Source organism: Brienomyrus brachyistius, chromosome 23, assembly GCF_023856365.1.
Source record: "Brienomyrus brachyistius isolate T26 chromosome 23, BBRACH_0.4, whole genome shotgun sequence".
Classification (NCBI taxonomy): Eukaryota; Metazoa; Chordata; class Actinopteri; order Osteoglossiformes; family Mormyridae; genus Brienomyrus; species Brienomyrus brachyistius.
The window spans coordinates 18,571,219-18,597,390 of record NC_064555.1 but is presented as its reverse complement, the minus strand read 5'-3'; the positions used below and the strand labels follow the sequence as shown (position 1 = coordinate 18,597,390).

Genomic DNA, 26,172 nt, shown 5'->3' with positions numbered 1-26,172 from the left:
CCACCCAGCCCTGCTCCTGGAGATTTCCCACCTGTAACACACATGGTACAGATAATCAGGCCCTTCAGCAGCATCTCAGTATTAGAGCCAGCTATGTTGAAGCTAAGCTGGCTCTAATACTGAGATATTACTGAAGGCCCTGATTATCTGTATCAGGTGTGTTAAATTATGGCGGCACCTGCACTCTGCAGGAGGGTAGATCTCCAGGAGCAGGTTTGGGTGGCCCTGCTCGAATATATACGCATTAAACATAAAGCCAAAGGGTGTAGTTTTAGTTTTTACATTGGAACAGACTGAATCAGCCCTCAACCCTCCATCCCCCCACTGGTAGAGATATGGCTCTACTGTCTACACTCAAAATCTCCATCCATGAAAAAGCCCTTTGCTGAAGTCTAAATTGCTACCTGGAGTAAATCACTGCACATGCATCTTTATTGCAGCCTGGTAAGTCAGCGAAGGTGAGTCACAGGTGCTTACAGGCCAGAACACAGACCTGTGTGCCAACTGCTCCATGGGATCTTCACACACACACACACCCACACCCACCCACCCAAACAAACACACACACACACACACACACACACACACACACACACACACACAGAGAGAGAGATATGCACAGTAACAATGTCTGGAAGGATGCCTTGACTGTCAGCTTCCAACACAGCGTCAGCAGAAAAACAGCAGAATGTCACATGGGAAAGAGTTTGTCAGCATTCACACATCAATCACACATATTCACCTTGTATGTTTGTACAGTATATTTCCAGTATAATGTTCCTTTTCTCATATGCATGTGCATTATTATTTTCACAATATCAGTAAATTAGAAGTTGAGACAATTTTTTTTAACAATTAATGAAGACCACAAAATACTTATGGACATATTTAACGAAAATCAAATAAAACACAAATAACCTACCCTGCCTTCCCCCATTCAGCCATCCAATTTCCAAACTAGGACTGCTGCGTATGGATTTATTGAATTTCATGAATGGGGAATGGTTTTGGCAAGGATCCACCACCGCTGCAGACACTTTCTCTTTAGTGTGATAACTTGACAAGTATTTGATGTATCTTTTTGAAACTTTGCAAGTTTTGAGACAATCACACCAGTTTGAAACAACACTACTTAATGGCAGCAATGGTAAGGGTGACTGTGGACAATATCTGAAAATATGAATACGATAATTCCTGTATCGAATGGTCTTAGATTTGATATTATTTTATTTATTTATCCCTTATTTTACCAGGAAGGTTCCATTGAGATACAATATATCTTCTTCCAGGAAGTCCTGGCCAAGATCGTCATTGATTATTATCAATTCACAAAAATCATTATATGGATGAAATCTGCACTAAATGTAATTTTCAGAAAAACTAGGTGGCAGCAAAGGAAGGAAAGGGCAGATGCAGAACAGAGTAAATTAACAATATTTCATGGATCTTTTTCAAATTCCCAAGGAACACTGTACCAGGCAGTGGTTCTCAAACTTTGGAGTACCAAATAATTAGCAGGAGTTGCAAGATCAGATGAAGTTGATTACATTGAAACAAGTGATACAAAGTTGGGCTTTTAATAAAGACTTTATTTTTGAGAGGTGGGGAGAGTGCAGGCTAGGCCTGGGTGGTATTACACTAGGGATTAGATGGTGGACTGTCTGGGGAATACATAGTTGTTCTAACTATATGTGTTTTTTTAATGAATTGCAATCCATTTATTTGTTCTGCTAATATGTATAGAGGAAGGATAGCATGTTATCCAATGTATAACGACGTAACAAAATACAAATGCTACAAAATGCTGTAAATGGTAATGTTCAGTCATTTACACGCCACTGCATAGTGTTATCAGGTACAAATAGGATTATATTCATTTATGGCGTTTAGGTAAAACTGAAAAATGCTGAATCACATACATTCAGAAATATATTGCCTTTTGCAGCTATAAATGTGCTCCTGTGTCTATTTTTGCCAGTTGCTTGGAAGCGTTACCTCTGCTTATCACCTGTTGCTATGAGGGCTAGGAAAGAAGTGAGAAAGCAGACCACAGGAAGGAGGAAGGGAAGGAGAGGAGGAAGAAAGTATGAAAGAAGGGCACAGGAGGGAGAGGAGGGGAAGGACAAGAGGAAGAAACACTAGAGAAGCTGCAAAGAGGAAGCAAGGCCCAGAGAGGGAAGCACTCATACAAATAATGCAACAGACAGTCTTATACATTTGTAATTAAAACTGTGAAAGTTTGGGCCCTTTACCTAGACAACTGAGGGTAAGACCATTACTGGGACCAAGAAAAAAAATCATCCCTATTGCAAGGAATAATGCTAAAAGAGATGAAGTGATTGTGTGACTTTGCCCACTTTGAACCTTCGACAGCACACTTGCCATTTCCTAGTCTGGTGTGGCCTTGCTGCAGATGCAGAATGAGGGCAGACCCAAGCTGAGCGTGGTGCTGAGCCTGTCCTGGGGAGACCCACGCTGAGTGCAGCACTGAGCCTGTCCTGGGGAGACCCACGCTGAGTGCAGCACTGAGCCTGTCCTGGGGAGACCCACACTAAGTGCAGCACTGAGACTGGGGAGACCCACGCTGAGTGCAGCACTGAGCCTGTCCTGGGGAGACCCACGCTGAGTGCAGCACTGAGACTGGGGAGACCCACGCTCAGTGCAGCACTGAATGTGTCCTGGGGAGACCCACACTGAGTGCAGCACTGAGACTGGGGAAACCCACATATTGTGTAAGAACAGAGACATACTGAGGGGGTTCTTTGCACAGAAGCAACATGAGCCAGCAGGTTTCAGGAAGGGGTTTAGCAGAACAAAAAAAGACTTAACTATAGAAACCTGAACAATGAAGATATTTTAGTTTTTTATATTAATTAGTAAAATACTAAAAGTATTTAAAAGTAAAACACTAACATTTAATTAGTATTTTATAGCATTTCCACACAGATTTCCTCACAGAGGAATAAAGGCATGAATACACAAAACAACTGGAACAGCTGGGAATCTTCACTTCTTATATAATGGGTGTAAGTGCAGTCCAGGTTCAATGGCGCATCATGCTGAAGTACCACTCACTTTACATTAATCCTAACACTAATGCTTGTCACTTGCAGGAATGAAATGATTATATGCAATGACTTTTGATTAAAAAATGAAAATGCATTTAAGAAATAACTGACCATAACTGACTGAAATGTGTAGTATCTATATAAAACACCACAGGCAAAAGATGAAAAATACAAGAAAAAACAGGCAGCAAATCATATTTTCAAACAATTCAAGAAAATAAAATTTGAAAATACAAGACTTTGCAGCAACTTATTGTTCCTCAAATAATCAAAATTGTTTTTCTTTGTGTAGACACTTCAAGCACAAACTGAGAAGCTGACTAATAATTAAAATGCTGCTGTTGTGAAAAATATAAAAAATTGAAAAGCGAAAGCACATTCTTAAACAAAACTACATTTATTGATTTAACAAGAATCATAAACATGTCATGCGTCACATATAAGTAAAATGTAAATAAATATATAAATAAGGGTGTGTCCCATTGCGATGAAAATCAACACCCTCAATAACCAACAAACCTCCATTGTTTTGGCGCGGCGGTGAAGTTTAACATACAAGTGTTTTGCGTCTCCCAAGCTTATTTCGCATAAAGGTCCAGTTCCTGTTCCCTGCAGTGGAAAAGTGACACATGAAAGTGGCCAGGAGCCACACAAGTTCCAGGTGGAAACTGGGACCAGATTCCGAAACCTCATTGTTAAAGCGCCTATCAGGAGCAGGGGAGTCTATGCAAGGCCAGAGACCGACATTCTTCTTAACTAGAAAGAAAAACTCTACTTTGGCAGACAAGGGAAAAAGGCGAATAAACCCTTAATAAATCATGCATATACTCTTCCATAGCCGCTGGTTTGGAACCAGACAGGGAATATAAACTAGCTCTGAGGGTACAGTACTAGGAAGCAGATCTAACACACATCAAAACGTCTTTGAGGCAGTAGAACAGAAATTTGCTGTTTACTGAACTCTTCACTCAAGTCATGATATTCAGCGTGCACATGTGTCAAATCGAGAGAGAGAGAGAGTTCAAAGACAGGCAAGACTCCAACAGGCAAGAGAAACAGTGGTCATGGTGGTTTTGAAGCTGCAGTCGGGGGGTAACTGAGGATTAGAGGGTCTCAGGATAACTCAGCGAGACACAAGGAGATGGTCTCCATGTGATCCTGCCCACTGGTAAGTTGGAGAGGTTTGATTGAATGTTGTATAACTGCAGATACAAAGGGGCTGCCTTGAGCCCTCCAATGCACAGGGTGGCTCTCCATAGAAATGCATGTTTTCTGTGCTGACCTCATATCAGGGAAGCTGTCATCTGAATCCACAAATGCTCTGAAGCAAACTATTTTCAAAAAGGTCGAGCATGGGCAGCTGGGAAATGGCTCATGAGGAAGTGTTATTCAATGGGGTAAAGTCCTCTGAGATGCTCTGGCCATAAAGATGACCAGAAAATCTGCATCAGAAGCACCAGTCTTTCTGCATACACCCAGTTGAATCAGCCTCTGAGCAGAAGAGGTACCAGAATAAGACGACCATGGGAAAGTCAGCTGTGAACTGACCTGCCAGTTTGACGTTCTCTCTCAAACCTGGCCGTCAACATGAGTGGCTATAGTTCTGTCTTCCAGGCTGCTCTCCCACTCTCGACCAGTGAGCTCATCCAACTTCATGATGGAAGGGCGTGAGAAATGCTCTCAAATCCCATCTGCTCTCAGCTGCAAAAAGTCTGCAACTAGTCTGGAATCCTGGTGCAAATCAAACAGCCATCTTGCCGCCTTCGGCATACCCACTGGATGATCGACCATGTCACAGAACATCAGTGAATGTCTTCAGATTTGCACACACCACAGACCAAACCAATATGGCCCACCACTGGGGAACAGAGAATGAAATATGCAATTCTGGACTTCTCCGATTAGCCAGAGAAGATAAGTTCAGAAACTGAGGAGCACTGTGTTCCGAAGCCCATACATTAACCAGGGTTCATATCATGGTACTGGGAGGCCAAGATCTGAGGTTTCCGGTGAGCCAGGAATGAGGTGACTATAGGTGACCTTATTCCAGACTGGGCACCCGTTGGGCCTGATTGGTTTTCTAGGTCGAAATGTGAGCGCAAGTACCTGGTGTGGTGGAAATGCTCCTTTGATGGTTCAGTCTTGCACTCACAACAGCCTTGGAAAAAAAGAACAAGGTCCTCACAAGAGGAAAAACAAACCAACACCAACATTATACTGGTCATGGGCCAGTGGGAAAAAGGAGCAGCACAGTCTGGAAAAGGTGGCACTGAATGGGAGGAAAGGTTTGGATTTGATGGGGGTGCATTATGAAGTGACAGGCGTGGCCCTGACCTGCTTCTGTGTCTTTTTATGGCTGACACACACACGATGCCATCGGTGACGGGGCTTTGTGACGCAGGAGCCCCCCAGCGGAGCAAACAAGGAGGCACTCGGCAGGGAGCATATGGCGCTACCCAGACCGTGAGTCACCCGTCTCAGCGCAGACTGACGTCGCTGAGGTACCTCGCGCTGCCAATCCAGGAGAACGCCATACATACCAAGACCTAGTTCAGGAAAAGGGGGCTGCCTAAGTGGGTCAGCTGCAAAAAATTGTTTCATAATCAAATAGGCTCTTACAGGCAATCAAGTTTATACAAATAAATACAAACAGCTGGACTTAGCAATGGAAAGCCTGGCTGTAACATCCTTTTGGGTGCTGTAAATATCACTTTGTTCTGACTAAGTAACAATGTTACAATGCCATGCTTGGTGACAGTCGTCATGTCAATGACCCAAAGATGTGAAATGATCCCTTATCAGGTAGCAAACTTACTTTAATTTGTCAAACCAGACCTTTGGTACATTTCGTCATGTGCATGACAACTGCATATATTTACCAACTAGATATTTTCTGCAAGCAGCTGACTAGGCGTTTATACAAAAGGCCGTCTGAGCCACGGGTGAGTATGAGTATCTGTGTTGTGCTCTCTGCTCTCTTCGGCGGGATCCTGAGATCCAAGCTCTCTCCTCTTTTTCCGCTCCTCTTTCCAAGTCAGGGCGGGGTTAGGGTTAGGCCTGATTTTGGGATCTGTGCTCCATCGGTGTCTCCACCTGAAAAGGAGGTGAGTCAGTGGAAGGATCCTGGACAAAGGCTGAGGAAATTCATCTTAACGTGTCAAACATCCCATTGCCTTCAGCCAGAAGCTCCTGCAGGTAGTGCTTCAGCATGGGCTATGATCCCACACTGTCAGGGAAAAAAAGCACAGACTTGTACCTTTGAGGGTACAATTACCTGCTCCTGGGGCTGTACCCTCAAGGGTCTGCCAGGTGTAGGTAAATGTACCTTTTAAGGTACAGAAATGGAACCGTTGAAGAGACATTAATGCTGTTTGTACACGAGCTGTAGCTTCTTCTGGGAGTGCAGGTGCCCAAACTGACGCAGGCGTCGCTCCCGCCCTTCATCTCCAGCCTTCCACAGGGGATTTCAGCCCCAGCACCACTAAGCCCTGCTGACTGCAGCCGTCCAGCTGGCTGAGACGCAGCAGCCGACTGGCCCTGGAGCTGGGGAGCAAACAGACCTCCGCCCCCCTTCTGTGCCACATTCACTTCCTCCTCCTCTTGCTGTTTTACACAGAAAGCCCTCCACACTATTCCATGGCTCCCCATCCCTGCCCATAAATTAGCATTTCTGGAGTAAATTTCCATTAATGCACTTGGCCAGTGGCTCTTTCGCCCATCCAAGGAATAACCTACCAGATCCTGAAAACGGTCTATTGATGAAGTTTTCATGGATTCAAGAGTGAATAGCTGTTCATCTGGCAAAGCAGGGCAGGATATGCAAGCGAGGTACTGGGGATTTGTTTTGAGCACAGGGATGATCACAAACATCCAGTCAAACGGGGCGTCGTCTAATTTACTTGGAATAAAAAAACGATGATGGGTCACATCTCGCCTTCCTGACCATGTTGGGAAGACATCAGCCAGGGTTTTTAAAAGCCTTTGCTGTGTAATTGCTCAGCTGGTGCACAGCTGTCATCCTCAGACATTTATAATAAAATGCGCACACTCTGCGGTAATTTTAAATTATATTGTGAGAGTTTACAGGCTAAGAAAAAAAAAAAGCACGACTGCCGGGATCTAAAAATATTTCAGGCACCTTATCAGAATTTCATGGCTAGACTCTTGAAGAATGCAGTAACACTTCAGAGGTTAATAGCTTCATAAATAGCGAGCAAGCTGCCGGTTAGTTGATTTTGAAGTCACACCAAAATTGCTCTTACCCCTTTCCATTGAAGGACATCCCTAGAGCTGGGATGGACATCACATCATTATACTCAAGCCCAGAAGGGCATCCTTTGCATTAAACTGTAGACCACGCCACAAAGGGTCAATAACAGTGAGGGCACTCCAGGTTGTACATAAATCTATTTCTGTGGCCAAAATACCTTCTAACAGACTAGGACACAATAAGTGCAAAGGAAGCAAGGTTTTTCAGTTTGATATGTATGCCTTAATGCCCAGAATCAGTGAGATGCCAGATAAATTAGCCTCAGTGTTCACTGGCACTGGAATTGACCAAGGGCGAGTGGCAGATCCTCTGAGGTCAAAGGACAGACAAGCTGCATCGTTCACTGCCTTTCTGTTTATGCTGCATGGAGCAGCAGACACTTTTCAGTGGTATAACCTATACAGATGGCATCACTGCATACAGCAGGAACTCACTACAGTATTCACAGCATTTTAAAGCAAAATGTACATCCGTTTCGAATGATGACAGGCATGTTAAATTTGTAACTTGTGTAGCTGCCTATCATTCATAAGTAGGTTGCATAATGATTAGTTATTTAATGCAATTCTAGATGACAGTTTGAAGTGAGGTGACCATTGTTTGCACAGAGTAGAACCTCCATCATGTGGTGGTAATGCTTTAGACTGGCAGATAAGGAGCATGCAGTGAGTACATACTGAGGTATCGCCTGCCGCATGGCTGCACTCAGGTTCTCATCCCTGAGGAGGTTTGTCGTGTAATGGGCGCGGCAGCGCACTGCACTCACTGCATGCTCCTTACCTTACCATAGATTGGCTGAAATACAGCTGAAACATTCCATACCTGTGAGCTAATGGACGGCACCGCTGACCGTCAGACAGGTCATCCTGTTCTCAAAGTTCAGAGGTCAGCCTTCCAAGGTCCCAGGAAGGCCGGGAGTCCATGCCAGGCACATGGTATGGAGTTAGAGTGTCAGTGGGATGCCAGTCCACTGCTGGGCACATGCCCCCATATACACCATCATGCACATATTCATTTTAGAGGTGCCAGTTAAGTCTTTGGCCTGCAGGAGGAAACTGGAGCACCTACTGGAAATGTGAAGAGACAGGGAGAACATGCATGCTCCGTAGAAACAGACCAGGCAAGAACCGGGACATTTTACAACATAAAACAAATGCCTGTTAGAATGTTTCGCTGTCTTGTATCACCATACACGTAGCTATAGCTCTTTACTACTAGCACAGGTGAAAAGGCAAATGCTTTATAGAACAGCACTATTCAAACTGGGCACAGTCAGCTAGCCAGTTCTTCCAACTCATCTGCACTGTGCAGCCTCTGAATATTCAGCTAATCACATTTGTGAAAACACTATAATTAATATTAGTACAGCATTTCAGTTGCATTGTAGTTGAACTGGATTTATAGCCAAATACTTCTCAGGAACTCCCCTGCTGAGCAGGAATGCTGGAATCTCGCTGAGTCTCTGATACTGGCTAGCGTGCAGTGTCTCGTTCTCCAATACCGGCTAGCGTGCAGTGTCTCGTTCTCCAATACCGGCTAGCGTGCAGTGTCTCGTTCTCCAATACTGGCTAGCGTGCAGTGTCTCGCTCTCTGACACTGGCTAGCGCCCATCAAGGCACATAAGCCAGGGCTGATCACGTTGGTTCCGCATCAGCTGCACAGGGCTTGAGCGCAGTCCGCAGAGACACACTCTGGACAAGTGGCCCACGCAGCACCACTGCCCTGGCCCCTGGCTTGGGCCTGCAGGGCATTGCTACAGATGGAATTTGTTTAGTCCTAGTATGATGACAGAAAATGGCAGAGACAAGCCCAGTCACCCATGCGTAGTGGGAAGCTCGTGGCTGATGTCAAGGACTCTCCAGAGCTGCAACCCAGCACCAAATCCTGGCCTTCAAAGATCTTCAGAAACGTGTGCTGACCACAACATGGACAGAGTAGCTACAGACACCAGTGTAAGAATAACATCACTGGAAACACTGTTTCTTTATTTTAATTGCAACTGAGATGATGTAATAGTCAAAGCCAAAAAGATCTGAGGTGACATTTTTGTAATTAAAACAAAATGCCACGAGACAGACTGCCCATCATGCCACTTTCCGTCCAAGTGGGAGACGGACTGCATCAAAGGATTAAGCTTTTTATTAAAATAAATAGGACAGATTTACAGCCTGTGAGCTCCAAAGCTGTGAATCGCTTTTGCTTCTTTACAAAGTCATTTAAAAGCATATGTCGCGGCCTGCCACTCTGCATGCACTCCCACTATCTGTAATCACACTTATTCCTGCCATGCCTTGTATAGCTCCTTCATGAAACGTAAAACGTCCCGTCGCTGGCTCCGCTCTACACAGTCTCCTCCACGATAACCTCGATGGCATGCTGGACGATGGGGATCACGTCTCCTTCCATGTCTTTGCTCGCCTGGATGGAGGGCGCCAGGAGCAGCAGCGGGGGGGACGAGGTGGAGCCGACAGAAGGGTCTGCCTGTGTAAGGCAGAGCTGTTCTGAACCCTCTGGGCCCGACGGCGCGGCCTGCACCAGCAAAATGGTGTGCACGGCCGCCTGGCCTTCTTCCTGGGGCGCAGGGCTTCTGCCGTGGGTCTTGCGGTGCTTGCCCAGGTTGGAGAGGGAGCGGAAGGCGCGCGGACACAGCGGGCAGGTGTAGGGCTTCTCGCCGCTGTGCGTGCGGGCGTGTTCCACCAGACGCGCTGCCAGCACGAAGCTCTTCCCACACACAGCGCAGCTGAAGGGACGCGCCCCACTGTGCAGCCGCTCATGGTCGCGGAGGTGGGGGATCTGCCGGAAGCGCTTCCCACACTGGGAGCACTGGGAGCAGGTGGGGGAGCAGGGAGGTGAGAATACGAGCAGCAGGACCAGTGACAGATGAAGATGTGATGGAGGAAGTGCGGTCGGTTTCACGGCAGCCATGAGAGAGACAAACGAAAAAGAGTACAGAGCAGAACAGGGTGAGGAAGCAACAGAGCTTAAAAGGCCAGCTCCTCCTCCTCTCCCACACTGGAGACTGATCGTCACGCACAAAGCGCCCTCACCTGGTACGGTCTCTCCCCCGTGTGGATCCTCAGATGCACGCTTAGAGAGGACGCCGTGGTGAAGTCCTTCCCGCAGTGCTCGCAGTGGAAGGGGCGCGGCTTGTTAGAGTTGGGGTCCGAGGGGGACTCGCAGTGGGTGAGGATGTGCTCCTCCAGGGTGGCGTTGGTGAGGAAGCGGCGGCGGCAGGTGGGGAAGGGGCAGCGCAGGGGTGTCTGGCCTGAGTGCGACAGGCGGTGCAGATCCAGCCCCTCTGGGGTCACACAGCGGTGCCCGCACATCTCACACTCCAGCTGGCCCCCGTTCCGGCCCCGCGGCCGCCCCAGACCCCCACCCTGGTCGCAGCTCTGCATATGATCCACCAGCTCAGACTGAGTGGGAAACTGGGCCGTGCAGTGGGAACATGACAGGATTCCTGCTGTGGAGGAGAGAGAGTTTTTAATGCTCATGTGGGTAACGACAGCAAAACCGGGAAGGGTGATCCCAAGTGGTGATCTGTGCCAAAGTTTGTCCATAAAGAACACTATGGTTGACCATGCACTTGGCACCAGAACACCCCAAGCTGCAGCTCAGTGATCGATTTTGTAATCGCATCATTGGATCTGCGACTGTATGTCAAGGAGTAAAGAAGGAGCCGAGCAGTCAGGAAGACCTAAACGTATGGTGAGGGTGTGCTAGGAGTGTCTGATGGAGGCCCCAGTCCGGGAGATCTTCGACGTGTACCTCTGACATAAGTTCTCTTACGTTCCGAGGGAAGATGGAGACCCTGAGCCTGAAGCGGCCATGTTCAGGGCCTCCATTGCTGTGGTGGCTGTACAGGTCTGTGACCATAAGGTTGTTGGTGCCTGCTGAGGTAGCATCCCCTGAGCCCCGCTTGGCAGTTGTGGAAGCAAAACCTCAGGTGAGAGAGCTCAGTGACGCCAAGGAGAGTGACTTTCAAAGACATTCTGGCTATCTGTCAGGCAACTCAAGAGGCATGTGCAGGACTTTGCCCATGCTGTTTACAGCAGGGGTGGTACGGCGTTGACCTCGAATAGGGATACAGTCATGCGGCAGAAGGAGTACTTTGGGCTGTGACCTGCAGCAAGTGCTGGGGGGGGGGTTTACAGCTGAGTATGTGGCGGCCAGGATGAGGACCAGCGCCTCCAAGTCTGAGGCCATGGTTCTCGACCAGAAAAGGGGGGAGGAGTTACTGCCTCAAGAAGAAGAGTTTAAGTACCTTGGGGTTTTGTTCATGAGTGAGGGTAGAAAGGAGTAGGAGATGGACAGACAGATCGGTGTAGCGTTGGCATTAATGCAGATGCTGTCCTGTTCTGTCGTGGTAAAGAGGGAGCTGAACTGGAAGGTGAAGCTTATGATTTACTGGTCGATCTACGTTCCTACCTGTGGTCATGAGCTTTGGGTAGTGACTGAAAGAATGAGATCACAGATACAAGTGGCAGAAATTAGTTTGCTCAGCAGGGTGTCGGGTTTCTGCTTTAGCGATAGGGTGAGGAGCTCAGACATTCAGGAGCTCGAAGTAGAGCTGCTGCTTCTCTGCATCGAAAGGGGCCAGTTGAGGTGGTTCGGGCATCTATCTGGGATGCCTCCTGGACGGCTCCCTGGGGAGGTGTTTCGGGTATGTCCAACCAGGAGGAGACCCTGGGGCAGACCCAGGACACGCTGGAGAGATTATATCTCTCAGCTGGCCTGGGAACACCTTGGTATTCCCCTGGAGGAGGTGGCTGGGGAGAGGGAGGTCTGGGAATCGCAGTTTAGACTGCTTCCTCCACTAACCAGACCCAGATGGATGGATGGAGACATGACAGATATTTAGAAACACAGAGGAAAGCAGCACCTGGGTGTGTGAGCAGATGCAGCTGCAGCTGTTTCCTGCGCAGAAAGGAGAGTCCACAAGCCTTGCAGGAGAACGGGAGCCCCCCGGCGTGTGTGCGTCTGGGGGAGCAAGAGGGCAGAGGGGCTGCATTACTGTACATCACACTGCGTCTCGCTGGCTTATGTCACCAAAATGTTATAGCCGAAGCACAGGATACAAGCAGCAGCGCCACTGCCGGGACACTGCCGGGACACTGCCGGGACACCGCCGGAGATACCTGTGTAACAACAGCTGGGCGCGTGTCTTGAAACGAGAGGGGCAGTTCATGCAGGCGTGGGGCAACGGGAGCCCCGCCCCATTTCCTCGAGAGCCTGGCCCCTGCCCACTGGCGGCCTGGTGGGCACGGCGATGGCGCGCCAGGTTGCTGCTATAGGAGAATGACCGCGGGCAGGAGTCGCAGCTGAAGCGCTTCTCGCCGGTGTGGCTCAGCAGGTGGGCACGGAGGTGGCAGCGCCGGCCGAAACCACGCCCACAGGTGGGGCACACGAGGGGGGCAGCATCACTTGGCGGGGAGGCGGGGCTGTCTGCGAGGCATGGAGGGGAGGCGGCCATGGGCTGTGGTGGAGATGACCCTGCAGGAGGGCAGTCGCCTGCCTCCTGCTGGCAAGGAAGCACTCCTGCACTATCCTCTGTTGCTGCATACATAAACAGGAAAGGGTTAACAGCATCAGAACAGTAGTCTGGCGTTGCCCTCCCCAGTGCCCTCTCCATTCGGGGCAGGGGTGTGACACAGGTTATGTTCTCACCTTGCGCCCTCTTGGAGCACACACTGAGCACTGAGCCGCTCCTATTCCTCCCATCAGCTGAGAAAGCAGCAGACGGGGGCCCCGCCGGGCTGCTGGATGCCCTTTGCTCTCGGTGCTGTCGCCGGTGATACAGGAACAAGGTGGTGCTCATGAAGCTCTCCCCGCAAACTGAGCAGCAGTGCAGCGCCCCCTCCAGGCCATGGCGTGTCTTTCGGTGCGCTATCAGGGCAGGCTCTGAGCTGAAGCCGGACCCACAGCCAATGCACAGAAAGCTCTGCCCTGGTACAGCGGGCACGGCCGTGGGTGGCAATGGGAGCTCGCTGCTCTTTTGCTTTCGCTCTTCTACAGCAATGCAGCCCTTCTGGAAGTGTGTGGGTCCTCCGCCTGAACTGCAGGAGAGCTCGCCTCCTTCTCCTCCTGCTGCTTCTCCATGGACTGGCATAATCTCTGCACCTTGCTCCAGGACCTTCTCACCAGTAACAGAAGACCTGGCTTCAGCCCCATCTGTTCGTCCACCTTGTCCCTCCCCCTCTCTCTCCTCCTCTGGTCGTCCATCTTGTCCCTGCCCTTCTCTCTCCTCCTCTGCCCGTCCACCTTGTCCCTCCCCCTCTCTCTCCTCCTCTGGTCGTCCATCTTGTCCCTGCCCTTCTCTCTCCTCCTCTGCCCGTCCACCTTGTCCCTCCCCCTCTCTCTCCTCCTCTGCCCGTCCACCTTGTCCCTCCCCCTCTCTCTCCTCCTCTGCCCGTCCACCTTGTCCCTCCCCCTCTCTCTCCTCCTCTGCCCGTCCACCTTGTCCCTCCCCCTCTCTCTCCTCCTCTGCCCGTCCACCTTGTCCCTCCCCCTCTCTCTCCTTCTCTGCCCCCCTTTCTGCCCCCTCTCCAACATGGGGCACATAGGAATGGTCCTGGCTGATGTCTTTGGCATGGTCTGTCTCATGTTTCAGGTCCATACTTTCCTCCCTGCCTGGGGTCTCAGCTGCCTTCATTGCTGTATCTCTGGGCACTGGCTTCACCTGCCCCTCCTGTCTGAGATCCCCCTGCTCCTGCCCCAGCCCCTGCGCACGCCCCCCAGGCCCGGTCGCTGGCTCCGTACAGTGTCTCAACTTGCGGTGCTGCTGCCACTGACCCAGAGACTCAAAGAGGGAGCCGCAGTCGCCGCACTGGTAGCGGATGAGGGGTGTGGACACAGTGCTGCTCGGCCTCCTGGTCCAGTTCTGCCGGACCAGGTCCGTACCGCCTTGCTCAGCCAGCCTGGAGGAGGGCAGCTTCTGATCTGGGCTGGATACCGTGGGACTGGCATGGTCCGGCTGCTCAGGCTGCATCTGCTCATTGGGCCAAAAAGGTGGGGAAAAAATAATAGAGATACTTTGTAATGTAACTGCTGTAATAGAACTGACTTCAAGCAGCATGTAAACAAACTGAAGGCAAACAAAAAACAGATAAAGGCCTTTGGGTTTCTGGTAGATCAGAAATGTCATTGGGTGCCGGTGGACAGCGGTGGTGGCATGTGTGTGTAAGAGAGCAGCACAAACAAATCATTGTTGAATGTCACTATCCACAACATTTAACCCGGGCTCTGTGATATTTAACAAATTTGTGAAATAGTAAAGGAGGCAGAAACATACAGACTGAAGGGCATGACAGCAGTGTATACTTGATAATAAAGTACATAATAAAGCAATTGTACAATGTTCAGTATATATGATATCATAAAATGAATGCACGCGGATGAATGAACTTACAGTGATAGAGCAGAGTGAGTGATAGAGCAGAGTGTGTAGTGCGAGAATGCAATGTGCAGAGCAGAGTGAGCGTGTGGTCTGAGAATGCAATGTGGAGAGCAGAAAGTGTAGTGTAAGAATGCAGTGCGCGAGAAGGCAGTGTGCATAGCAAAATGAGTGCATAGTGAGAGAATGCAATGTGCAGAATGAGAGTTTAGTGTGAAATGTAGTGTTTAGAGCAAAGCGAGTGTGTTGTGTGAAAACGCAGTGTACAGAGCACTAAGCTGCAGCAAAACAGCTTCCCTGGGGTCCGCCACTGTCACTTTAAATAAAAGCATCACTCTTCACTGTCTGAATACAGTGCTACTGAAAAGAGACAAGGACAAAGAACTCAGCGAATCTTCCTCATGGCCTTTTACACATTTTAACAACGAGGCCTGTCACATGAGCATTTATAAAATGCAACTATATTGTAGGGGTTTCAGGTTTTAAATGCAAGCCAGTTGACCAGAAAACTCAGTTATGTTGTACAATCATTGATTGTCCAGCTAGGAAGGGTTAAAGGCAGCTGCAGCAGTAAGTGAAACACGCAGAGAGCGAGACATGCCCGTAGGTCCCTGAGCAGCATGTAGGTCACTTTCTGTGCAGGGGACACATCCTTGGGGACTGTAAGGACCGAGCTAACAGAGAGGCAGACATCCCTGACAGCTGTGAAGGGACTCAGTCAGTATTACTCTGCAGGCAATTACTGGGCCATAAACCAAAGTCCAAGGGTACATCTATACCACAGTCAAATGCAACATCAACTTATATTCAAACTGCATGTGAATCCTTTGAGACAAACCGTTTGTTATTCTGAAATAATAAACTACTGGAAGAGAATGGAAATAATCAGGCAGGTGGAGGAGGCATTAATCAGATCCTCACGTGCACCTTTGCGTAAGATGTCAATGACAGCTGTGAACACACACCAGTCAGTGACCAGCCAATGAACGAACGACAGGATTCGACTCAGTCAGGCTACCTGTGATTGCCTGAGCATGTACAGTCCAAAAGTTACTAAATTGCCCGTAGGTGTGCATGTGTAAGTGAATGGTGTGTGTGTGTGCCCTGCGATGGGCTGGCCCCCCATCTTTGGTTGTTCCCTGCCTCCTGCTCATTGCTTCCAGGATAGGCTCCGGACCCCCCGCGACCCAGTAGGATAAGCGGTTTGGAAAATGGATGGATGGACTTAGACTGAAATGATGGCAAAAGGCTAAATGGAAAATCTACTCCTGACTCGAGATAATAGCAGCACAAGAAATTGTATTTGCACATGAATCACGCTAATGACACTAGCCGCACAAACCACACCAATCAGAGGAAATGTATTCAAGGAATACATCCTTCATCAAAAGGAAACCACGATTATTTTTCCATTGTTCTAAACAGACAAATAGGCTGATTAATTTGATGTCAGTACATAATAGTAACAGTGTTTTTAGAAGAATATTTACATTTAGCATTGCATAATTCAGTTCAATTGCATTCTATTCGTACCGTGTATTTTCACAACAGTGACACTGCACTGCAATTGTATTGTCTCAAAGCACATTATCTTTGCCCAAAGCCCCCAGAGAGCAAGCCAGAGGTGACAGTGGCAAGGAAAAAGTCCCTGGCAAGAAGAAACCAAGAAGGAACCCGACACAAAGGGGGAGCCCATCCTCCAGGGGCTGGCAGAGGAAGTCAAATGACCAAGATGGCGAAATCCAAATTTACACTATCGAACTGTAAAGATTTGAGTCTCAATGCGGACAAGGCAGCAAATCAGCTGAGAATATTATCTGAATGACCCCGAGCCAGGAATGATGGCATATGCAGAGCAGGGAATGAATTCCTGGGTCTATCGTGGCATAAGCAGAGCAGGGAATGAATTTCTGTGTCTATCCTGGCATGTGCAGAGCAGGGAATGAATTCCTGTGTCTATCCTGGCAGGTGCAGAGCAGGGAATGAATTCCTGTGTCTATCCTGGCAGGTGCAGAGCAGGGAATGAATTCCTGTGTCTATCCTGGCAGGTGCAGAGCAGGGAATGAATTCCTGTGTCTATCCTGGCAGGTGCAGAGCAGGGAATGAATTCCTGTGTCTATCCTGGCAGGTGCAGAGCAGGGAATGAATTCCTGTGTCTATCCTGGCAGGTGCAGAGCAGGGAATGAATTCCTGTGTCTATCCTGGCAGGTGCAGAGCAGGGAATGAATTCCTGTGTCTATCCTGGCAGGTGCAGAGCAGGGAATGAATTCCTGTGTCTATCCTGGCAGGTGCAGAGCAGGGAATGAATTCCTGTGTCTATCCTGGCAGGTGCAGAGCAGGGAATGAATTCCTGTGTCTATCCTGGCAGGTGCAGAGCAGGGAATGAATTCCTGTGTCTATCCTGGCAGGTGCAGAGCAGGGAATGAATTCCTGTGTCTATCCTGGCAGGTGCAGAGCAGGGAATGAATTCCTGTGTCTATCCTGGCAGGTGCAGAGCAGGGAATGAATTCCTGTGTCTATCCTGGCAGGTGCAGAGCAGGGAATGAATTCCTGTGTCTATCCTGGCATGTGCAGAGCAGGGAATGAATTCCTGTGTCTATCCTGGCAGGTGCAGAGCAGGGAATGAATTCCTGTGTCTATCCTGGCATGTGCAGAGCAGGGAATGAATTCCTGTGTCTATCCTGGCATGTGCAGAGCAGGGAATGAATTCCTGTGTCTATCCTGGCATGTGCAGAGCAGGGAATGAATTCCTGTGTCTATCCTGGCATGTGCAGAGCAGGGAATGAATTCCTGTGTCTATCCTGGCATGTGCAGAGCAGGGAATGAATTCCTGTGTCTATCCTGGCATGTGCAGAGCAGGGAATGAATTCCTGTGTCTATCCTGGCATGTGCAGAGCAGGGAATGAATTCCTGTGTCTATCCTGGCATGTGCAGAGCAGGGAATGAATTCCTGTGTCTATCCTGGCATGTGCAGAGCAGGGAATGAATTCCTGTGTCTATCCTGGCATGTGCAGAGCAGGGAATGAATTCCTGTGTCTATCCTGGCATAAGCAGAACAGGGAATGAATTCCTGTGTCTATCCTGGCAGGTGCAGAGCAGGGAATGAATTCCTGTGTCTATCCTGGCATATGCAGAGCAGGGAATGAATTCCTGTGTCTATCCTGGCATGTGCAGAGCAGGGAATGAATTCCTGTGTCTATCCTGGCATGTGCAGAGCAGGGAATGAATTTCTGTGTCTATCCTGGCATAAGCAGAGCAGGGAATGAATTCCTGTGTCTATCCTGGCAGGTGCAGAGCAGGGAATGAATTCCTGTGTCTATCCTGGCATGTGCAGAGCAGGGAATGAATTCCTGTGTCTATCCTGGCATGTGCAGAGCAAGGAATGAATTCCTGGGTCTATCCTGGCATATACAGGGCAAGGAATGAGGCCCCCCCAGCTCATGACATGCTGGATCTGCCCGGGCAGCTTCTCAGACTACTCTGTCAATGACATTTCCTATTCTATCAAGAGTCATTCACTTTGACAATCCAGACTCAAAACCTGCTGGTCGTCAAAAAGACAAGCTCTGTGCATTTGGAGATGTCCGGGAATTAATTCCTGCGTCTATCCTGGCAGATAGTTCAAAGAAACATGAAAACAGCTTAACGTGGCTTAATGCCTCATAACAGCAACTTGGGAAATAAACATTTCTCTCACACTTCACTGGTGATAAACATTATCTATTGCCAAATGCATGAAACATAGAAGAATTAAAATGATAAAACTGATAGATATCCTTACACGCACGTGGCAAAACACAGGAAGAAGACAAGGTATATAAATGTATGGAAAAACCTCAAAAGGAAGAAAATCGCCTCATCGATCAAAAACAGTAAAGCCTGGTATAGGTGTACAATATATTACAAATTATCAATAGCAAAAGCCAGAAAAAAATCTACTGATATGAAGCTCTGGAATGCTGAGTAACTGAACACCTGTTTTTGATGTTGGATAATGTATCATGAACTTATGGGAAAAGCACAATGGCAAATATATAAAATGTGGATTTCAAGTTAGGTGGTTTTTTATTTGAAAGAAAAGTTATTTGAAGGACATTCCTTTGAGAGATTCTGCTTTCATAGGCAGCTGTTCTGGCACATTAAGCCACGTTAAGCTCTCACTTTAAAATTTGTCTTTATATGAGCAGGAAAAGATTATAGTTGCATGCATTTGGTAATACACAGTGCTTACGAGCAGTGAAGTGTGAGAGAACTTTAGGTTTTTCTAACTTGTTGTTTTGGTGCATTAAGCCAAGTTGCGCTGTTTTGTTTCTATAGAGAGAAAAAGTATGAATTTTATAATTTCGTCTTTTAATTACAGTCTGACATATTTGGCAATAGAATGTCATTATAACCACTGAAGTGTGGCAGAAATGTGGCTGCTGTTTGGGAATATGTTACACTTTTTTCATATGAAGCATATGAAAAAGCATAAGAATGTACCAGGCAAATGCACTACATGCCACCCAGGCCCTGCTGGTGTCCTGTAACATCTAGAGCACCTGAAACATCACTGCATACAGTGTCTTTGCAGCCTGTAACCAGGGGATGCCGTCCAGAAGCAGGCTTTGCTGAAGGAGCTCCTGAGGGCTCTGCAGTCTGCTCTTATTTAAAGGCAGCAGAAGCTTCCTGCACACCTGTCTCGAGCAATTTGGTGAGGAAGATAGAAGCAGTAAGCTCCCCCCCCCCACCCCTCCCCGAAGCGGCCCTCAACAAAAGGAGAGACAAAAGGAAAAGGGACCAGCTCAGTGCCCCAAGGGATATGAAAGGGGCATTATACCAAAGAAACTGCAGGGCACGTTGGCTTATTATCATACACTGCCACCCATGCACATGCAGGGCACGCTGGTGTATTACCATATATTGTCTAGGCTGCCATACACTATACCGGAGGCAACGGCTGCAAGGCAGGGAACAACCCAGGATAGGGTGCCAACCCAAAGCAGTGTATATATACAAGTTCCAAAAATAACATGTGATGATGACTAGGAATGAAACTGGTTAAAAAGTATGGCAGAATATTAGGTGATAATATGCATTTTATACTTGCTTCATAAATTTCAATGAGCCACCTCATTTTCAGTATGAAAATCAAAAATGGAATGCTGTCTTTTATATATTCTAGAGGTTAGAATGGCTGATGGCTGAGAAACGACTGAAAACCTGCAGTGGTTTGCTAATTCTGGCTGACTATGTCATTTTGACAATGTGAGACTGAGCTGACAAGCCCATAAAAATGCACTGTAATGCCTACATCTGCAATGAGCATAGCGGTATGTTAGCACTGTATAACAGGCTTCTCAGTAAATGCACTACCGGAGCAAACAAACCCACAGCTCCTCACACGCCTCCTGCACGCCACTCCCAAGAGCGTGTGCCACACGGTACCTCAGACGACAGAACGGCGGCTGCCTCAGGCTGGGCCTCTTCCCCCGGGCCGTCAGGATGACATGTCAGCTGGTGGGAGAGCACCTCCTCCAAGGAGCTGAAGAGCTGGTAACAGGGGAAGCACATGTAGAGAGAGGAGCTGCTGTCCATTGCGGGCTGAAGGGTGACAGAGACAACAATGAACCCAGTGCAATGGTCACTGTCAGACACTGAACGTCCATCACAGCCTTCACTGGTAGGGATTCACAGCAAGTGTGAGAGTCCAAACAGAATCAGTGGGACAACAACTCAACTACTATGAAGTACTGATCAATAATGACGTCATCAGCAACCGATTGTCTAACTATACGGTAAATTACTAAGGAAATGTGTGACTGTTTAACCAATGATGTCCATCATACTTCTGAAACACAGTGAACGGTGACTGGGGTGGATATTCAGATCTGCCAGTATACAAAGCGCACGAAAACATTTGGTTTCCATTACTGTGCACGGATGCGAAGCTCAGCGTGCTATTCACAGAGGTGCTCAAGCGTCAGTTACAGGACATCAAGTGGCAAAACAGATGCATGCTCCTGTTTATCAAACACAATATACAATGATAACAGCGGTCACTCTCACTAAAGACGCAACATAACTTTCAGGACTATTTAAATAACACAAATGCATAGAGTCGCCCTCTAGTGTGCACGACCTGCAGCTTAAAAAACCTGGTGACTAGCAATAAAGCAGCAAACACTGTTAGTTTGTATATTTAGTTACAACTTATTACATATTAGAGTGATTTTTGATTAATTATATGAGCATGCGTCTGTTGGTAGTGTCAAAATAAGAACAGTTGGTATGAGTTATTTTCAATTATTAAAAAATGTTAATTCTGTTAATAAAAAATCAAATAAAAAAACAGCTGGGTTTTTAAAATATCTATTTCAGCTGTCAACTGTAATGCTTATGTAACGATTAGTTCTGTGACTACGATAAACTTGTTAAGGCGGATATGGACTATCCCAGCGAGCCCCGTATCAGGATCTTGTGTAGCTCTATGGTAGCTACCAGAACCGCTCCTCCGTCGGAAGAGTAATGTCTATGCTCCCTGTACCCGCGACCCACAACAGCGCTAAATATACAATCCCGGTTATACACAGGGCAGCGCGTCAATACTGCCTTTAACACATATACATTATTTTCATAATTTCTAAAATATAACGCAAATACTACTTACTGTTTTGCTGATTTCACTAGCTTTGTCAAAATTATCGGTTACATCCCAGTAATACGGCTTAGGATTGGCTGGGTAACAATCTTACAGCGACCAATTGTTCCACTGTAATCAAAGCGACGCTGGTCTTCAGGGTGACGTCACGAAACGGCGCGAATGTTGGGACTGCAGTCCACAATAGACTAAAATAATACGCATGTGCAGGATAATAGCACTGCACGTAAATTGCAGTTTTCATTTTAAACGTATTTAAGGATTCAGGGTACTGTCTCCAAGACAACGAGTATACCTTTGCATAAGATAAACGTGTGAGGCAGCGACCTGCAGACACATTACACATAAAAATGCTTGTTTTACATGTATATGAAGAATGCATTTGTCATTGTTCAGCTAGTGAGTGCAATTAAATTTCAGTCTTTGAATATTCCATTTTGCCCTTCTATGACGCTCTGGCCTTGTACGCTCTTGTGATTCCAGTGTATAATGGAACACCGTACATCAACAGAAATTGGCTCTAGAAAAGTCATATGTCCTACCTTTGACGTTAGTGTATTTCCACTGCCTGATAAGCTGGAGTAGGCTTGTCTGATGGGCATGCAGCTTCAATGGCTGAATATTACCAGGGTCATCGGCATCATCATTTATGAAAATGAGGTTTGGAAATTAATAAATCTTTAAGAAAAACAAAATATTACACCTTTCCTTTCAGCATTAGGAGGAACACATACAGTACCTCTACAGGGTGGCAAGGTGCAGTGGTTAGCACTGAGGTCTCACATCTCTAGAACCAGGTTCGAGTCTCTGCCCTGGAGACCTGCAGCATGTGGGATGATGTAGCCGTATATAGGACTTGTAAGTCCAATGAATCCCAAAAATGTTTGACGCATACCAGGCTGTCCACGACACATCAGAAAAAGGGATTAATCAGACCAGGTGACCTTCCATTGGAGACACTGTGGACAGGGCTCAGCATGTACACTCTGATGGGCTTGCAGCTATGTAGCGCTCCATGCAATAGTACAGGATGCCCTGTGTTCCATGACACGTTGCTCCCTTGATCATCACAGGAGCCCATCTGTTGGTTCGTACTACAGGGGATAGCTCTCATTTACCTGCTGCATTGACAATTCTTGGCCGCCTGCTCGTGCTTTTTCTCTGCTTGGATCACTCTCAGGAGGTACTCATGACAACTGACTGTCAGCGCCCCACGGGCTTTGGGGTTTTGGATGTTCTCAGACCAGTCACCTGGCCATAATGATCAAAGTCACTCTAATCTTTATCCCTGTCCATTTCCTCTGCAGTAAACGTCGACTACAAGTACTGAACATTAGCTTACCATCTAGTACATCCCAGACCTTATTTTGCTAGTCACCATTATTTGCTTCAAATGGAGGAGGGCACAATGTTTCGCCTCATCGGTGTACATATATGCAATCTGACAGATAATTAAGACTGCAGAGCCACTAGGGGGTGCTGTTTACCACCTTAAATATAGAACATTTCTTTCCAATATGTTAATTATATAAAATTTTAGGTATCTGACTGACTTTTATTGTTCAATAGAAGCATTTTTGTGGATGTCAAAACTGAATGTAGACAAACCCTCAAGTCTGATTCAGCTTCATTTTTTTTACCATGTTCACCCACAGATGTATGACTGACTTGGACAGCTAATGTGACGTGTCTAAGTCAATCCTGACTGTAAAATAAACACTGTATTGGGAGTATGTCTGTCAGTGTGGCGTATGACCCCTAGCAGGACTGCACAGACCACAAAGCTCCATGGGGCAGGTCTGCGCAGTGCACTGGGAGCCTGTAGCTCGCAGTGGAAACGTGAGCACAAGCCTCCAGAGGTGGGGGCCATGTCAACAGGCAAGAGAACAAAGCTGCTGAAGGGAGACTCACCCACATTCGCATCTCTTATGTTCCAAATGCACAGAGTAGCGCTACATGTAAATATGAGCGAAAACCCCCAAGTGGCAACTCCATCAATATTGCTTCTGGACCAAGAGCCTGAGAGCCCGACTTAAACTGATGGCCAATTCTACCTCCGTCCAGGGGCTTGACTTGATTTGTGTTAATTTAAATTCTGTTTAGTTGGGGTTCTGGTCTCCAACACATGAGACAATTAATGGATTTATGTCCACATTCACCAAGCAAATATCTGCAACAGTTCAGTCATACATAAGTCAGCCAATTACAGTAAATGAGGTGATTATGAAAACTTAAATGCATCTGATTGGTGCCAGGAAATACTTGAATATCCACATGTGGCACTTCGTTTATAAAAATCATACATGCTGAGATACAAGCATCTGTTAGGAGTTTCTTTTCCTTCCAGAAAAAGGAATAAACTTGGGCAGAACACTACTAATAAAACAGGGGTCTATATTTTAGTAGGATTACTTTACCAACAAATATAAATGTGGCGTTCAAAAACTCAAAATAATATTCTGATATTATGTGAAGATGACAAAGATGGCTCTAAAATAGTTATAAATAGTAAAAATCTGTTTATAAATAATCTTTAAACAAAGTATACAAAAATATTTCAATTAGGCAGATAAGAGCTTTTATGTAAAAACTGCACAAAACTTTGTAATTTTATTATCAAACTTAATGATGACCATTCTGTGAAGACCCTCCATCAGACCTGACGGTTCAGATCTGACCATTGAGAAGCGTATTATCATACGGAGGATTTGAAATGCCGACCGAAGCAGCATCAAAGGACGAAGCAGGCACAAACCTGGACGGTCTCACACAGGAAGCACTCGGTAAACCATCTGCGCATCAGCTGTCACAGAGTGCATCAGTACCTCAGGTAGAGCAGACCACACTCATGGGTGCCGGTCAGCATGCACTCATCAGTTAGGCAGCAGATACAATCCATTACACGACTCACTCAGTAAACTGCCATCACTGTGTGTCTATCATCATGTCAGCAGATCTCAGCTGACAGTCTGGAATCTTAGTCTGATCCAAATGTATAAGGCGGAGTAATTAAAATAGCATGCTGTTCTAACAATCACAGCGCAGTCCATTATTGGCTTCCAAAGAATTCCATCCTTCACTGGCCTCCTATGAATCCTATTCCCTTCCAGCGCTAGGAATTCCTGACGCACAGCTGAAGGGCCAGGAGCGCCTGCCATAGACTAACAGGCTAACAGTATCGCAGCGTTAGCAGGTCTGAGCAGACAGCAGCGGGGCACGCCTCTTACTGCAGCCCCCCTGGCTGCGGTGGCCCTGCAGCTGAATGAACATGCAGCGAGAAACCAGTTGGGAATTTATATCTTAGACCAGGGAGTCACAGAAGGGTTACAATTACAATCCACACATGCAAGACGTTGCACTCTGTTGATTCCGTGATCTATAAGGGGAACAGTAGAACTGAGATGATGGGTGTGGGAGAGGTGCATAATGCAGGCTGTGAATCACCAGTGCTCATACTGAATCATGGTAATGAATCATGCATCTGTCTTATTAATTCATGTTGGACTGACAGTGGACAATTTGCTTATTCAATACTTTATGAATGGAAATTGTAGGGCTGGCACAGTGGGTAGCATGATTTCCACATCCCTCCATGGTCGTGGGTTTAAATCCTGCCTCCGCTCTGTGTGTGATCTGCATGTTCTCCCAGTGGTGGGTGGGTTCCTGAGAGGTACGCTGGCTTCCTGCAGTCCAGTGTTATACAGTATGAGTATGTGGCACTAATCAACTGCACACTGTCTGCACAGCACCTGTGCTGTGGTGCCTGAGAGAGAATCGAGACCTTGCAGGACAAACCCTCCACTTGCAGTAATTGCACAGAATATTCTGAGAATAAGTGTAGCATCATATCAATACACTGTGGAGAGAATAACACACATCACACCAGCATGTCAGCCTGACACATGGTCTACAGTAACCCCATTTGACGAAACTGTTCTCTTGGAACAGCCCACGAACCTCACTGGCCCATTCCAATGTGTTTCTATCACTTTGGCCATTTTTGATGAATATTGTATTTCTATGTGGCACTTATACATGCCATCAAGTACGTCTTACCTGCGGTCTTTTACAGCCCCAGTCCCCTCTGAGCCACAGTTATTGAGCTGCCAGTGAACAAAATGAAATCCACCAGTAGAGCCAGTTACATCATACACTTGAAGCAAGTACTTCTTAAGCAGTGAGACAGGCAGAAGCAAGCACACTGTTTATTTAAACCAAATCTGTCCCAGCAACACTGCAGAAGGGTTGGTGTTTAAATCTGCAAAATGTAAAAATAAACCCAGGGATCTTTAAAGTTTGTGGGTCCAAATTACCTGGGCAGAACTAATCCCACAGCAGCCACAGCAACCCTCCAACTGGACCAGCGTTTCTTAATCACGCTGACAAAACCTGATATAATAACCTGATTATAATAAGATGAACAATATGAAGAAGTACTATACGCTTACAACGTGGCCCATAATCCCCAGCGGATTGCTCGGCCTGTAGCTTACTGAGGCCTGTGCTGCTGTCGTCCCTGCCAGCTACCTGACCTGACACCACCCTTACACAATGACATGCAATGAGAATCCCACATGCTGCCTATTACGTGTGACTGCAGTCTGCATAAACGTGCGGCTTGAGAAAAACTGTGAGCAGAAGTTTGCAGGACGTGGCACATAAGCATGCCAAACATGCAGCTCCGAGGGTGACAGGAGGTCTCTGTGGGTGCATGTGGAAGGCAATCGGATCTTGGTGTGTTTATGGTGAGGGTATCAGGTGTAACATCCTGACACATTTGGACTTGTGAGTCTAAATGATG

The 26,172-nt window shown here is 47.2% G+C and overlaps 1 protein-coding gene across 12 annotated transcripts; it reads right to left on the bottom strand.

Annotated features, from left to right (window-relative positions):
• Window positions 1-2,852: 2,852 nt before the first annotated feature.
• On the bottom strand, window positions 2,853-25,421 carry LOC125718671 (zinc finger protein 574-like). 12 transcript variants are annotated; one of them, XR_007384885.1, is made up of 9 exons: window positions 21,381-25,421; window positions 20,159-20,314; window positions 13,795-14,326; window positions 13,006-13,599; window positions 12,477-12,894; window positions 12,221-12,318; window positions 10,386-10,801; window positions 5,403-10,161; window positions 2,853-5,226 (listed from the first exon to the last, which is right to left on the bottom strand). XR_007384885.1 is itself a non-coding variant. In XM_048992624.1 (8 exons), the coding sequence occupies exons 2-8, from the start codon at window positions 20,306-20,308 to the stop codon at window positions 9,679-9,681; spliced, it is 2,691 nt and encodes an 896-aa protein (XP_048848581.1). In that variant the 5' UTR covers window positions 20,309-20,314; window positions 21,381-25,421; the 3' UTR covers window positions 2,853-9,678. The 12 variants fall into 12 exon arrangements, 9 of the variants coding, with proteins under 9 accessions (XP_048848581.1, XP_048848580.1, XP_048848582.1 ...); XR_007384886.1 differs by having other exon boundaries at window positions 2,853-5,614; window positions 5,948-10,161; XR_007384888.1 differs by having other exon boundaries at window positions 2,853-6,161; window positions 8,161-10,161.
• Window positions 25,422-26,172: the final 751 nt, after the last annotated feature.